This window comes from Sabethes cyaneus, chromosome 2 (assembly GCF_943734655.1).
Source record: "Sabethes cyaneus chromosome 2, idSabCyanKW18_F2, whole genome shotgun sequence".
Classification (NCBI taxonomy): domain Eukaryota; kingdom Metazoa; phylum Arthropoda; class Insecta; order Diptera; family Culicidae; genus Sabethes; species Sabethes cyaneus.
In genome coordinates this window covers 240,726,309-240,743,063 of record NC_071354.1, presented here as the reverse complement: position 1 = coordinate 240,743,063, position 16,755 = coordinate 240,726,309, and the positions used below count along the sequence as shown (strand labels likewise).

At 39.5% G+C, this 16,755-nt stretch overlaps 1 protein-coding gene across 1 annotated transcript in view; it reads right to left on the bottom strand.

The window, feature by feature from the left end:
* The window catches only part of LOC128736825 (ecdysone-induced protein 74EF), a 423,088-nt gene that overhangs the window by 63,347 nt on the left and 342,986 nt on the right, over positions 1 to 16,755 (bottom strand). The window contains exons 9-10 of the mRNA XM_053831318.1: positions 5,609 to 5,638; positions 750 to 1,032 (exon numbers count right to left, since the gene is read on the bottom strand). Of these exons, the coding sequence (XP_053687293.1) occupies positions 750 to 1,032; positions 5,609 to 5,638 (313 nt within the window). The remainder of the gene's footprint in view (positions 1 to 749; positions 1,033 to 5,608; positions 5,639 to 16,755) is intronic.

Sequence of the window (16,755 nt, the reverse complement as noted above, 5' to 3'; positions counted from 1 at the left end):
AAGCGCCACTTACTTACGCTAGGTTTGGGTACGGTTGTGGGATACGAACGGTGCACTTTTCGTGAGTGCGTACCTTCTACTGTTCCTTTTGTGTTAAGCTTTGAGCAAACAAACTGTGCGAATTACTTTCGCGGCAGGAGAAGCACAGTTCAGCTGGCAGGTGACGTGATGCGTTGTAAGTGGGGAAGAAAAAGTTCCGCCTTCACGCGTTAACTTTGGCAAACTGCCGCTCGGAAAAGTCTGTTAGTTTCTGTGTGTGTCGGTGGGGTGTGTGAAAGGAGTGAGTGGGAGGAAACCAAAAACTGAACAGTATCTTCATGTTTTTACGACTTGCTATGAGCGAAAACCACAAACAACTTTTCTATTGAATAAGTGAGATGAAAAGCCGTTCATGTAGTTTGGCGATAAAGTTTCCTCTGGAGTAGTGCCTTTCAATTCAATAAATAGTGTACTTTAGTTTGCAATTTGATCAACAAGTCTTCGACAAGGATGTTTACCCCAAGGGGAGCAGTAAAAAGACGAAGAAACTTACGATGATTCGATTACGAAGTACGCCCGTTTCCATCGAAACAAATTTCCGATGGAGACGGTGGGTTGATTGTTAGAAAAGAGACAATAAATTAGCGCAGCAATGTCGTCGTCGTTGTCGTCATCGACGGTCGCGGTGGGAAATCGTATACCTTTCGTCCCCTCCCTTGTCGCCAGTGGGAGGAGAGCGAGTTTGATAGCATTAGTGAGTTGGTACAGACCTTCGCCGCTGGGCGGCGGCCGCAGCCCGCTGGGCAGCCTGGGCTATTAGCAGAGGTGATGCGGCTGCTGCTGCGGCCGCTGCATTCGGCAACTGATTGGCGGCTGCTGCTGCCGCGGCGGCCGCTGCTGGATTGGAGGCAGCTGCAGCCGCTACTGCGGCGGCGGCAGCGGCCGATGTGGGAGCTCCTGCTGCGGCTAGATGGGCCGTCGGAGCCCCGGTCGCACCGACGGTTGCTGCCGTTGCTCCTAACCACGGCCAGGCTCCCATCGACAGGCGGTAACCTAGATGTTCGTTCGTGTTTATATCGGGAAATAGAGGGGTAATAGAATAGAAAAGGTACATGGTTTATTAGCAATATCTCTAACGGGTACCAACCTTAGAAGTTTTCAACGAGAAAAGCAATTATTTAATTAATCTTTGCAGTGCAATTATACGATACGAACGGGAAAGACCTGTATGAATTCAGTACGATAAAGTACGAAAGCTAAAATTGATGCTGTTTTGCGCCCTTTGATGGTAGAGAAGCGTGGTTTGAACTATACGTAATTAATTGACGGAAGACTTACTTACGTGCCTTTCAAGTTTCAACAAGTCGAGTCTGGCATTTCTATAGTTTTGTAGGGATGCACATAAAAGTCACAACAGATGCTAACACTAATTTTGAGATTTATAACAGGATCTGTTTGAATTTGAAAGCCATTAACTTAAACTTGGTTCGTTGACGCAATTACTGACGTACACTTGCTGGGGCACGCGTTCTGTAGAATTTAATGCAATTTTAATTTAATCGTCCGCTATTTTTGCGATAAATATTATTAATTGCGTAAAATTAGTTCCAGTTTTAAATCCACTTTTAAAAGCCCACTTATAAATTTTATTTAAAGTTTAGTTTTAAGCCAATAAAAATAGATGAAAAGAGGATAGAAAAAGTGGAAGAACGCAAGAAAAAAAATAAAATCTGTTATGCACAAAAAAAAAAGAAAAACGAAAGAAAAAATACGCAAAATAGGCAAAGAGGCAAAATACGGAGACACTTTACAGCAAAAGAGGAAGAACGGAAGTGAAAAGAAGAAAAATGAGAGCAAAGATGGAATAAGATGGAATGAAAACCAAGAACGCGTAAGAAATGAGGATAAACTGGACAGAAAAGGAGAAACAACGAGACAAAAAAGCAGAAAAAACGGGACGAAATTAAAGAGGGAGGGGAGGGGGGAATGTGATACAAAAAGAAGGAAATGAAAAGGAGAAAATACGAGAGTAGGAAATTGGAGACACGAGAATAGAAATGGGGGAAAAGGAAAAGAAAAGCTTAACGCATAATAAGAGGAAGAACGGAACAGACAATGGAAGACGGGATAAATAAGGAAAAAGACGGAAACCAGGATCGAAAAAGTCGAAACGTGATAGAAAATGGCAAAAAAACTGGGACAGAACAGCGGAAAAAAGGCCATGAAAACGAAGAAAAACGGAAGAAACAAGACAAAAAACAGAACTGGGGCGAAAAACTGGACAAGCAACGAGGAGAAAACGGCAAAAACCGGATAAGCAGCGAGGAGAAAAGGAACAAAAAAAGGACGCGAAAAGGAAAATCGATAGAGAAAACGAGGAATATGGGAAAGTAAATCAAACGGGATATATAAGGAGAATATAAATAGGTAAAACGGGAGAGAAAAGAAAACGAGAAAATGATAAAGAAAACGAGAAAGAAAATGGGAAAAAGTAATAGGAAAAGGAGAAAACAAAAACGAACTAAAGAAAAATGTAAAACCGAAAAGAAAAGAAAAGAAAATGATAAAACAGAGGAAAACATTAAAGAAAGGAAGGAAAAACGATAAAGAAACCGAAAGACACGAGAAAGAAAATGAAAAAAAAACAAAAAAGGGTGAAAAAAGAGATGTGAAAAGAAAAAACGGGCCTGAAAACGAGGTAAAAATCAAAGAAAAACGTCGAAAAACGGAATAGAGGAAAATCAAAACAAAGGAAAAGGGCGAAAAACGGGACAGGTAATGAAGAAAAAATATTCAAATTCACAAGACAAAAAAAGGAGCTGAGGGTATTCAGGACTCAAGAAAAGGCCGAAAAACGAGACAAGCAACTTAAAGAAAAGAAACGAAGAAAGAGAGTAGCGGGCAAAAGAAAAGAAGTGGGCAGGATCGATGTAGAAAATGAGAAAATAGGTCAAAAGGGATGCAAAAGGAGAACAGAAATAGGCAAAATGGTAAAAGAAAAAGGTAAAACGGAGAAGAAAAACTAGAGAAAAGAAGGAAAACGAGAAAAGGGGGTAAACAATGGGAAAATGTGATAGAAAAAGATTAAAGGAAAAACGGATTAAAGAAAAAGGTAACACCGAAGAGAAAAGAAAAATATAAGATGGAGGAAAGAACTAGAGAAAGGAAGGAAAAACGAAAAAGAAACCGAAGGAAACAAGAAAGAAAATTAAGACAAACTAAACCAAAGAGGAGAAAAAAAAAATACGTGAATAGAGGAAAAACGGAGTGTAAGAAAAAGGTCCTCTGTTCCGTTTTTCGACCTTTTTCTGTGTACACTCCGTTTTTCCTCTATTCACGTCGCTTTTTTCTCCTCTTTTGGTCAGGACAAAGGAAAAGAGTACCAAATGGGACAGGAAATGAAGAGAAACGGAATAGAGAAAGGGGAAACAGCGGAAAAAAGAAAAAAAAACGAGAGAACATCTGGAAAAACGAGGGGTCGGACGGGACGAGCGAAAAAGAAGAAAAGAAAAACAGATTAAAGAAAAGGGTTAAACGCAAAATAATAAAAGAGCAACTGAGAACATAAGAACAAAAAAGAAAAATGGGAGCCAACAATAAAATAAACGCAGCAGAAAAGAAGGAAAAAGGAGACATGAAAAAGAGGAAAGCAGAACAGACGAAGGCAAAAACCAACAATGCATAATGGAATAAGCGTATTGAAAACTAAGAACGCGTAAGAAATGATGATAAACTAGACAGAAATGGATAGAAAACGAAGAAAAATGGAAGAAACAAAGCAAACGGAACTGAGGCGATTCAGGAAAAGGGCGAAAAATTAGACAAGCAACGAAGATAAAAGGAATGAAGAAAAAGAACAGCGGACAGAAGGAAAGGAAAATTGATAGAGAAAACGAGAAAAGCAGGTTAAACGGGTTACAAAAAAAGAACAAAAGTAGGTAAAACGGGAGAGAAAAGAAAAAGGTAAAACGGAAAAGAAAATCTAGAGAAAATAAGAAAAACGGTGAAGAAAACAAGAAGGAAAATGGAGCAAAATAAAATTGGAAAGATGACAAAAGAAAAGAAAAACGGAGTAAAAACACGTATAAACGGAGAGAAATGAAAAAGGTAAAACGGAGAAAAAAAAACTGGAGAAAGGAAGGAAAAACGAAAAAGAAACCGAAGGAAAGGAAAAGGATGAAAAACGGGACAGGTGAAGAGATAAGGAATAGACAGGAATAACCAGCATAAAAAAAGATAAACGAGAGAGAAAATGTGGAAAACGAGAGGACGGAACGGGACAAATGAAAGAGGGGACAAAAAATGGGTAAAAGAACAGAAAAACGGATTTAAGAAAACGGTAAAACGAAAGAGAAAAGGACGCAAAACGGGAAATCAAAAAAAGAAAACCGAAGAGAAAAAGAAAAAAGGGAGCCAACAATAAAATAAGCGTGACAGAAAAGAAGGAAAATCGAGGCATCAAGAAAAAGAAAAACAGAACAGACGGAGGAGGAAAAAACGAGGATGAAAGGATATAAAAAGGTTAAGAAAACACGAAAACTGGAAATGATACAAGAGAGAAAATAACAAAAAAACGAGTGAAAACATGTGAGTGAATTTCAACTCTGATTTCTAGTCCAGTTCCAAGCCCATTGCACACGACCCTTCAGAGTTTTCGACCCAATCGGTCGATATTTTTGTAATAAGTAATAACAGATTCGCTTCACCATCCTCCGATTAGACCAAAACTTTCTTCTGAAAGTTCCCTTAAGTTTCCTCTTATGTACATCCCAACAAAGCTATTTATTGATCCTACCACAAGTCAGAGGCAATGTGGAGTAACCTTTCTGTTACACCGCTAGAAGAAAGATTTCACCTGAGCATTATCAATAAATTGGTTGGCATGATTGATGACGGCGGAGAGAACAGCTGATAAAAGCTCCTTCGGCAAACAGCATCAATTTTAGACTTTTTCATTATCAACAAAAAAAAGGCTCAACAAAGGCGAGTAAATAAGACAACCGTAGTTTAAAAAAGTGTGTACGAAATGATTTTCGCGTTTTTCTCTCTGTTTATGATTGTTTTTCCATTGGTTGATACAAAACTAAAATGTAACAAAATTTCATTTAAAAAAGCAGCATCGCTGCTGCTGCTGCTGCTACTACTTTTGCAGAGGAGAAAACCCTATGTACAATTTGCACGAACTTCACCTTTTCGCTGCGCGAACTGAACTTGTTTTCTCTGCACTAATAATGATTCTAGGGAAAAAAAACTTCTACTCTGCTGCCACCTGTTTTCTAACACAGTTTGCGCAAAACTTTTTTTGTGCTCCTGTCCGTCGCGTTCTGTCTCACTTTACTTTACTCTTAATCTATTATTAAATGGCTGTCCGATCTGCTGCGAAACCGTACTTTATCAATTTATGGAGCGGAAAACGAGAAGAAGTAAAAAAAGGCTCCCCGCGGGAGCAAAACGGATGTAAAAGCAAATAAACCTAGTCTCCACTTTCTTCCTGGTAGTGATTTGTTTCTTTTCTGTGCGACTGTGTCTGTGTGGGCCCTTTCTCTCTCTCTCTGACTGTCTATCTTGCAGCTTCTAGGACTAATTCAGGGAAACTTTCGCCTTGGAGGGAGATCGAAAAACTTCTTACCTTCTGGTGGCCATGGTACGCAAACCGCTGCTGCTGGGCGTTGTTGTTGTTGTTGTTGTGTTCCCAACACAGTTCCGTTCCGTTCCGGGTGTGTGGCAGTCGGATCGATGTGTTGTCGGTTGGTCGGTGCGAGGGAAAAAAATACCGGTCGAGAAAGAGAACAGGGAATAAAAAACAAAGTACGGAATTAGTTGCTCTGCTGAATAAATCGTGCTTGTGCATAATCCTGCAAATTAGTTGCTAGAGTTGTGTGTTTTTTTATTACAACATGTTGAATGTAGTTTACTCGTGATAATACCGAACAATATAAATAGGTTTTGCTACGATGGCAGATCGGGTTTAATCGGGGTAAATGCACAAAACCAAATCTACGAGGAAACAATAAGCTAACGAGGTTGGTTTGTTGTATAGATGAGCGAATGAACGATGTTTTAATGTTGATTTAATGTTCAGCGCCGGTGACATGTCTACTATTGCCTACGGTTAGAAGTGGAATATACAACGGCATTCGTGGTTCGAAATGTAAAATGTGGAATGTGGGAAATATTCTGAGGTTCTCATGCCATGACGAGAGCATGCATGCGGTGATGATGTTGCTGCAGCTTGCATGTTTAAGCATTAACTTTTTCGATTAAAAATTTACGAGTTCTGCTCGGTTGGTTTTCTGATATGCAGACGCCAGGTTTGCGTATTTATTTATTATTGGAATCGTGCAGGAATTTTGCTAAAAACGAAAACTTAACTGCGCAATTAGTTCAAGACAATGCAGTGAGTTTAGCACAATCCTTTTGGTTGACAATCACTTTTATATAGTTGAGCGTAATAACTTTAGCCTCAAGCCTCAAGAAAAGGCGAATTTCGAGTGAATTTCAACTGATGGTGCCTAGGACACGACAACTAGTTCGTATGACGACGTGGATTTAAGCGTAAGAACACTATGTTATTGATGCTGTAGCATTCCGTTTTCATTAGTCGCCGGACCGGCTACTGATGCTCACTGAAAGGAAAATAGTAAGCTTGGTTATGGAGAAAATAATTTTCGAGGCTTTCAATTGTAGCTTTGTAGTTCAGCTTCGGCTGCTAAAGTTCAATGGAAGCGTATTGGTGAGTGCCGCGTTTATTGATTAGAATCACGAACTATAATGGTCCTAAGTGACTACCTTGTGGTACTCCTCAGAGTCAAAGTAAACCTGCTAAATTTAACATGAATTTTTTTTTCTCAAAATGCACTCTCTACTTGTGATGAGGAAGAGTGTGCTTCGCAAACCTAATCACAACGCCACCTAGTTTGTTTTGATCAGCGAAAGACCATGGGTGCGATGTCAAATCGCATGTCTAGCTTTCTTGTGGCAGAATGCAGTCTGTTAAATTGCAGGGAACATCTCGCCTCGGCGGCATAATGCCGAATAGGATAATCGATTGCCGATATTCGATGGAACGGAACGAACAGGTGCCTTTTAGTGCCACTAGTCAACTTCCGTTCCGAGTGGGATGTTTTATGTTTGTAATATTTTTCATTTACCTCATGCTAAAATTTTTCAAGGTTATTGGTGAAAATTAATTACCCAGTAGCAAATTTGGTTACCGTAATAATCGAAATTGTAGTTCTCGGTTGACCAGAAATTTAGAGCTTATTTTTAGAAAGGTAACAGCACAGTACATTTACATCGTTTGCATAAATTAGAATAATTAGATGGCTACCGATAGCTTTGCCGTAATTGGTTCATTCCACTCACGAACAGCAATAGTCCTAAGTAACTACCTTGCGGAACTCCTAGATAGGCATAGATGTTTTCACGAATTTTGGCAAATTTAATTCTCCACTAGAGATAAGAGAGGCAATGTAGCCGGTGGATCATCGAGTCCGTGTTCTGAAAAACGCGTTGTCGTAAGCTCGATATCTACTAACTGTAGCATGAGTGCATATAGAATTGTGCATTACCAACAAGCAAGCCTTTTGTCGGATCAAATTATAAGAGTGGTATCGGCTCGAGGAGCGTAATGAAACAGTTTATTCGAAAGGCTAATTATAACTGACCCGCGAATACCTTGGCTCTAGCAGGCGAAATAGGTATTTGGTATTAAGTTGAGGAAAAATGGGGCTTCACCGCTGACAGTCAAGTTAATTTAAGCTTTACGTCTCCGACCAAAAATAAGGGTATATGCAGTTACACTTTTGGCTCCATCTTCATTGCTTTTGTTCGATTTTTATGCAACTAAGCTTAGAACTTCTAAGTTATAAGAACTACATTGGATTGGTCTCTAATGAAATTATAAATTGGCAAAGTTTGGTTCCAATTTTCCGGAGCTATTCTGGATTGCAGTGGGATTATTTTGCACATCATAAATAGGTAGTAGACCAAATAGAAATAGCAATCTGCTCAACTTACTGCATATCGGTTTTACAATATTTAAATCCTCATTTACCATGATTCTAGAAAACATTGGAAAAGACCAGGTCTGGATTCCGGTGGGACTGATAATTGATATTTAGGATTAGGAATACCCAAACTGACTTGCAACATGTCTAAGTGTCCATTCAAAATCGTCCTGAAAATCCACATGAAAACACATTGTAGTCTTTTTTGATAGCTTATTTTTTATGTTCTGTTTATAGATTCACTTAAGGAATACCAAAAAAAATCGCGATTGGGAAAGTTCTTGCGAAACTAAAAAGTGATAAAACTGTCGGATTAGTGGAGGTACAGGCAGGAAGCACAGAACGAATGTAAGAACCAACATCAAGATCATGCGCGAAATCAAGAAGAACCCGAACGTAGCCATTCCCGAGATCCAGTGAGAATCTTCAAGGAAATTCGGAAAACTTCAGGAAATTCGACAATAAAATTACGACAGATTCTTATATCACTATCCTGTGGGAAAATCTGGAGGTTGCACTAATCCAGACGGAGAAATCAGAAGAGCAACAGGACATTCGTATACCCAAGCCTTGCCGGATCAAACCGCTGGACGCAAACCACAAGGTCCGGATCTCAAAATCGAGTATTTGTGGGCTGGTGATGAAGCCCTGAAGCGCGCCTGGGAAGAGCAGAAACTAAAGAGCCTGGTGGCAAGTATGTCGAGTTCTCAGAGAAAAGCAGAAAGTGTCCAATGCAAACAATGTTTTTAATTGAATAAACTTGCCGGGGCAACTGTCGACAACGCACTGCTTGTTTCTATCGCACTAAGTCTTCTCGGCGGTAGAAACAAAGAGCTGTCGTACAAAAAATAATATCGGCGGAAATGATAGAATTGGGAGAATAAAACAAAACTAGGCATTAGGCTACCTAATATAACGAGCGGCAGTAATTTAGTGAATAAAACATTTGGGTACCAACCGAAAGAGCGTAGGTGCAGATCGAAATTTTCCAATTCATACAATTAATCATTCTTCTTCGCATCAGGCATTTTCTCCTTTTGCAAAATATTTTACGTCTTGACCGCGTATAGAATCTTATACGAGTAAATGAAAAAAGAGAAAAAAATAGTTATCAAAAAGACTACAGGATGCTTACCTCAATTTAAACCAAACCAATGAGAGAAATTCAGATTCAGAAGATGATGTGGGCACTTTATTTTGCCCATCAGTGATAATATATAGAATATTGGAGTGGTGGTGTAATGAAAACACACTTGACCGGCAATCGAGAGTTGTTGACTCGAGCTAAGACGAGACCAGACAATTGGCTTGTTTGTTCTCTTTTCGCCTATCTTTTGATACTATTCATACATTGCCAGAAGATAGGAATCTGTTGTTCATGACAATACTGCTGAGTACCCTTTTTGTCTTTTTTCACGTGAATCAAGGCTCGAGTCTCACCTGCTCTAAGTCAATATTTTTCATAGCAAAAAGTAAACTATTGGTATTACACTCCGACGAAATTTTGCCTTCTGCTTCTTTGTTCAACAGATTTTGCAATTAACTGTTAGTGTAAAGAAAAATTGAGGGGTTAGTGCTATGATCCCCTTTGACTATAACAATCTCTCTCAGTCAAGATTCGAACGTACGATGACGGATCATTGTTCATCACAATTTTCTAGGAATTAGAACATGGATTTTCCCAAGTAACAGTTCTAAAGCCACTTGGTGTTACTTGAATTTATAAAGGTTTCATTGCGGTACCTCTGGGTTTATTGTGGTCTTGCGCAATACCAAGAGGATACGAGTATAAATACACTTATAGCTAGCTGGAAAACCATAATAAAACTGTTTGTATTTTATTAAAATAACCAGTTTTCGAAAATTGGAAAATTTCAGTGACACGTTGATTTTATCAACCTGTCATATCAATATGTACGATAAAATTTAAAGCGCACATGCTGCAAACGAACTAAAACTGCTTGAAATTCATTATTTATTCAATAGGATATTTTAGTATGGACGCTTTAAACCAAGTCGTTCAGAATGATCTGATAGTAAAACTTGAACTTTTCTGCTCACGGATGTATTTTCAAGTTGACAAAGCTGGTGAACTGATTTAGCTTTTACAAGAGCGAAAAGCGAAAAGCTTTATTAAACTATGGCGGTGGCTGTCAAGCAGCGAAAGCCTTATTGGTTTTATTGCTGCTTTCAGCAGAGCGTGATACGACTACTTGAGCTTATTACCTAATTCTTATAGAGGTTATGAAAACCTTCCGAGGAGCGGGTCACTTGGTCTGAAAGCAGTTTTATAGCGTTCATCAGAAAGTTCTGGTGGAGCTCATAGTTTTATTAGCGGTTTTATGAAATTGGTGATGAAAACCACTATAAGAAAACTTGGAATTGTTACTTGGGTTCCGACTTTTCTTTAGAGTTCTTTGTCGTCGTGCTAAATTTAGTGAAAAACTTTTTTCAACTGATATTTTTCCTAGATTGCTGAGATAATTTTCCTGCATCCAGCAATATTTTTATTCTGTGAGTTACGCACTTTTGAAATAAGTGTTGCCGGTAACAGTCTGCTTGTAAAAATTGTCCCGAGCAGAACAACAATTTTCACTCCTGTAAGGTTGTGCTAATTTCATATAAGCTTTCAAGTTGCATTTCCTCAAGCGTTTCCGCTATACTGTAGAACAGTCTATAAAACAGTGTTGCGAAGCCCACACTCGAGTGGTCTAACTTTCTTACACACGCGAACTTGTTCTGACGAACACGCCGGCATAAGTACGGATTCTCGCTCTTTTTTATTCATGCACTGCAATGAGTATTTAGCTAACAACAACCACGGTCGCTGCTCTCGCTCATCATTGCAACCCGAGAAGCTGATAACGATCACTCACGTAAGATACCGATCAGGGTATAAGACCACGCGGGCAGCTGGTTGTTCACGGATTGTTTGCCACGTGAGCGGGCTGTGCAGAAAGACGCTACGAGTATATGCGTTCGCAAGTGTGTAGGCAGCAGAATGTCTGCAAACAGCAACGGCGGCTGTTTGTCGTACGCTTGCGTCTGTGGCGTAAGCTTTGGTTGCTATGCTTCTCATACTCGCTCCTGAGCGAGAGTCGGCATCGTTTGCTTCTCGCTCGATTTGCAATATTGCTATAGAAGAACTGTCTGTTTGGACTAAATATTCATTAATTTATTATTTTGACGTAGGACTATGTTTTTGTTTACTATACTGGGACTGGGTAGCACTTTGTGAAAATGAACAGAAGTGTAACGTTTGAATGAAATATTTCAAATGCTAATACCTACTAAACTACTGAACGAAACTGAACAATTTATATGTCGTTGGATAGATTAAATGACCAGCAATTATACAAATGAAATACAATTTTCCTCATAACTCTAGAACTAATTAAGCAAATGGAGCCAAATTTAGCATATGGGGGGTTTGGGAGGTATGAATTTATTGTATGATGGTTTGAGACCCCTCACCCCTCTGGATAAGGACTCTCATACAAATAAAACAGACATTTTTGAGTATGTGCCATATTTTCTGCTATGTAACAAGCGGTAAGCTGTGAAAGTAAACTAGTAAAACCTTCTCGTAGCAAAAGACAGTGAATCGACGCTGCTAACTTACGTGCCTGTTGCCATTCATGTCAAAGGAGAAGCACATTCGAATGGCACATCATATTTGCGATGCACGTGCTTTGGCTTTATAATGTTAGTTGTTACCAACGGCCCTTTTAAAGGCCACAAACGAGTTAACGAGTTGCATTCAATGAAGAATTGAATCTGAATATTTCGCCCTTCTCTTTTAAACATTCACCTTAAACAATGACACTCACCGATTGTTATAAACGTACATATGCCAGAAATGCAGTTTGCATTAGTCTTTGATCTAATGATCTGATATAGTCCTACGTCACCCTTTCGCACAACCCTTCGGGCTGTATACCTTGTAGTTTTGGTATAATTTTTTTGCCATTTTCGAGTCATTTTTCTCTAATTGTTTGTGGCTTTTTTGTGTCATTTTGGTGCAAGGCATAATTTAGAATCAATTCTATCTCATTTTGTCATGAAACTATAATTTTATATTGTTTTATTTTCTTCTAAATATGGTGTAATAGTAAACCTATAATTTGGAACATCATTCATGTCATTAGTGGTGTCTCTTTGGAACTCTTTTTGTGTTATTTTTGTATTATTTCTTATATCAGTTTGTTTAATTTTTGTATTTTTGTATATATTTTTGAGCCATTTTCCTGTCATTTTAATATGACATGTATATTTAAACAATTGTTTGGATCATTTTTGATCAATTTTGCGTTGTGTTTCTTTTTTCACCTAGTTTTGTGTCATTCCCTTATCGGTTTTTGTGTAGGGGTATGAAATAGGGAAGGGAACTAGGAAAAAGCGTCCAATATAGCACTAGTCATCCCAAGCCCCTACCTAGCGCCTCCACGTGGTCATACCTGGAAATATTTCAATTTGTATAATTGAGTAGCCGCCAAGCTAGGAGGTGCGGGGTTGTGCGGTTTTCAGTTCCTAACCTTACAAATGTAGTTTTAGGCAACCATTAAACCACACGACTTTATTTTCAAGTATTATATGATTTAAACTAATTTTTTCGGCAAACTAATCTATTTTCAGAGAGCGAAATAAGGCGCCATATCCTTGGCCAATTACAGCCTAGCTTCTGGTCTAAATACCATTAGTTCATCCCTGAGGGTCCGGAGTATCACTTAATCTTTATTAGCAAAGATACTCCCAACGACTGTAAATAAATCATTATCTATCTATATGGGAAGTGTTTGGTACGGAAGGTTCACGCTTTCTTCCTTCCCCTTGATTTCAAGGAGTTTAGTGGAATTAGGTTTTTTTTTGGTTCCACTTGATTTCTTGGATCCTTCTCACTGAAGCTTTCTAAAAAAATAAAGATTTCCAAGAACTATGTCTGTGTACAAAATTTTATATATTCTAGGCCGTTTCGGTTTACTATCAGGACATCAAATTGGTTGAGGTTCAAGCGAGTCGAATGGTTCCTGACCTGTTGGGACGAGGAAACGTTGTCACACCGGGAAAGCAAAAAGGGAACTTACGTGTGATTAGTTGATTTATTAATTTTGACAGCGTTCAACAATTATGGATTTTTCAATAGCGAATTTTCACGAAAATCGAAGAGAAAACTTAACTTTCCGTCGCTATAGCATTTGATTTTACCCTCCTAGCTTCCACGTGAGACGTGATTCTATGTCAATGGAAGAAGAAATTCCAATATTGCTGGAGTAATTTATGATTGAACATGGAAATATGTTTTCCATTGTGTTCGAATTAGACGCTGGTTGTTGAAGTTAAGGATGTTTCGTTATTTCCCTTCCAGAGAAAACCCGCTCCAGCTTTTTCCTTATTGTGCAAATATCAACCCATCAAACTTCATGGAAGCAATTGAAAACAGAATCCCCATTCTTCCTGTTTATTGAATAAAATAACGACCAATCCATCTTACCATCCGCTGGCCTCGGTTCTTCGGTGGAAATCCGATCGACTGTTATTTACGAGAAGCAGCTCTTTTTTCCACCGTCGAATTGACACAATTTATTGGATGCCGGCCTGAAAATAGCGAACCAAGCAACCCCTTTCCACGGCATCAACGTACAACGTGGCCATGTAAATAATGATAATAAAGTGCTCCATCATTCATAGCATCTCCACTCTCCAGTGCCACTGCATCGGGTCGGGTGGAAGCAACAAAAACGACTGGATCATATTACCGTCGTCCTCCTGCGCTGTGTGACAATGACACTCACGCCACGGAGCAACCAATTTGGCAGCAGTAGAAGCACCAGCATGGATGCTGGATGTTGGACCTGCTCCAGCAAAACCGATTGTTAGTTTCCATTTCGGAATGCTCAGAACCCGAAAGGCCATGATTCCCGATAATTGGTACCACTCAAAAGGCGAATGTTTCTGTCCAAATGGGTGTCACAAATACGAATTGGAATCACATCATTAGCGTTATCAAATCCGATATTGTCGGATTGTGTGTGTGTGTGTCCACCACCAGCCAGACGAGGGGTTTTCAAATTTTAATGAGTCGCTTCTGAATCGGCACATCTGATCCGGCTGTTGTGAGAGAGCTCGACTGTTCTATAATTAAATCCTTCCATTTAATTGGAACGGGACATTTTCGTCGTTTCGCAAGAGCTAACGTCCACAAACGTGGGTTTTCTACTATATCGGAAATTGTTTGTGCTGGATTGCGTCTTTGCGAACAATGGTTTTTGTACCGTATTGGTGTCGGTCTCCCCTTGCGAATTGTCTCAATTTAGATTCAAATTTGATTAAAGTTTTGATTTATTATGAAATTTCTTTTCTTTTCTGTGTCTTAAATTGGGATATATTACGTGTCAGCTGTGGTTTAATTTTTTATCAATTTTGTTGTCCCTGACAGTTTTTTCTTCACCTGCACGAAATTATTATAGTAAAAGTGTACGACAGGAAAAATTTATTTAAGTACCATCGTTGGAAGTTGGTAAACATTCCGAACATTGTTCGTGAGATTTATCCGGATAGAAGATGAAACTTTTATAGGAAGGAAACAATCCAGCCGGTGGCGCAAGGCTGCATTAAGAAAAATAAATTTTGACAAGACCAATATGTCACGAAACTTCGCGCTGCTTTTAGCACGTCCTTTTCGCCGTTACCTTCGCATTACCGTCGAATCCACCGTCTCGTGTGTCGTGTGGATGGTGGTGCTTGTGACGAGTGAGTTCTATCGCTTGTTATCAATCAATTTCAATCGTCGTGCTATAAATCCAACCAATGACGATGGGGGGATGGGGAAAACTTTCCCTTGTCACGCGATCGACAGGACACCGGGCCGTATAGGTCGAACCCGGTGAAATGTGCAAACCTCTGTCAGTCAGTTGCCATATTAACGATTGTCACCGCTTTTCCCAGCTGTCCGTTTCCGGGAGGATACATCGCTAACGATGTTTTACGATTGTTTTTACCGATTCCAAATTAAGAAATTGGTGTTTCCGCAAACGGCGCAGAACGTATAAAAAAAGTTAAAAAAGATACATGAAGCGAGTGACAAAACAGAAAAACATTAATTGTGTTTCGCTTTAGAAGTTTAAAAATAAACTACTAACGAGTTGAGAAACACAGCTGCACAACCGGAGCCAGTTGAATGAGAGCATAATAAAAAAAGTAAAATGCATGTGAAGCGTCGTCGTTCTACGGTTTTCCAGTTCGGGATGAAGACAGCATGAAGCTTGAAAATTTGAATGAAATGGTGCCGACACACAAGAGTAGTTAAGGCAACTGGTTTACTCGAGCGGTGAATGCATGTAGGCAAAAAGCCGCAAATTCTGAAAAGTTCCGAAAGAAATAGACATGGAATTCTAGTCGTTCCGTGTACGGCGGAAAACCGATTCGGAAGATGCAAGAAGCCAACTAGCATATACGGTATGGCCATAAAACTGTACCACCAGCCAGCGTGCAGAGTAAAGTTGTATCATCTATCTGCAGTGGAAACATGATAACTAAACGGGGAAAAAACCCTACCTACTACTAACGGGGAATGAGAGCTTTAAAAGCAGAATGCGATACTTGAATGTCCGGTGGAATCCGAACCGAAAGCTGGACACAGCTACAAACACAGCCCCCGGTTTGGGCAGCAGCGAAAATATAAAAGAAATAACATTCGTCATGCTTTTATCTCGAGCATAAAATCAAATTACGTTTTGTTGCACAAACAAGCTGGAGGATCCTCGGCTGAACGGAACACGATGCGATGGCGGTGGAAAAGCGCCGGGTTTCGGGGCTATAAGACAGCATCGAGTCGAGAAAATGGAGAAATAAAAATGAAACTTTTAAACAGCACGCCACACAGCATCGGGGACTGGCTGCGCCTTCTTACCCCGGCCGGCCCCGGGGATTGAGCAGTTGGTGCAAAATTGTTCCGGGCACAAAACAGCATCCATACATGTACATGTCGAAGAGGAGAGAAACCAAGCGTTCGCATCGGTGCGATCAGCCTTATGGGGACGCTTGGTAGTTAGCTGGTTACACCAGCCAGCCAGAGCGTTCTTCTCCGGAGGGCACAATAGCTGTGATCAAAAGCGATAACACCGTGATGTGTTTAAATTAAGCAAATTAAATCGATTGGCGTGGAGCGATTTTTGATCAGATGAAAACACGAAATCAATGTTTGCCAGCAAAAAGCGGTGGAGGGTGCAAGTGAAAAGAATATCGATTAAGAGCCCCCGGGCGTTGCTGTAAAAACCCACCAGATTTTTAAGTACAAATAAAAGGTTCGTTTAAAAAACATTTTAAATTTCAGGACAGAGAAACGATCCAAAGCTGCTGCTTATTAATTGACATTTTTACGAGAGTTTTAAAATAAATTTGTCTGAAATTTAATTTTTATTTAAAATTTAAATTATCAATTCGGTATCTGCATTGCATGGCTGACATTAATGCAAGCTGCCTGCAGTATCTCAATCAGAACGCTATAGCTTGTGCTACTTGCTGCATGATTGGCTGTTAATATGAAGACCACAGCTTCCGCATCTCCTGGTGTGAACCGTAAAAATGAAAATCGATTTTACGTTTGATTACCGTTCTGTGAAAAAATGGACCTTTAAAAAGGTGTTGCATTTTACAGGCACATAAATACATATTTATAAGCGGCTTACAGCATTTTATTCAAGCATGACTTTAATAATGTTTTTGATTTGATAAAACATAAGCTGCAGGTATCCCATAACACAAATTA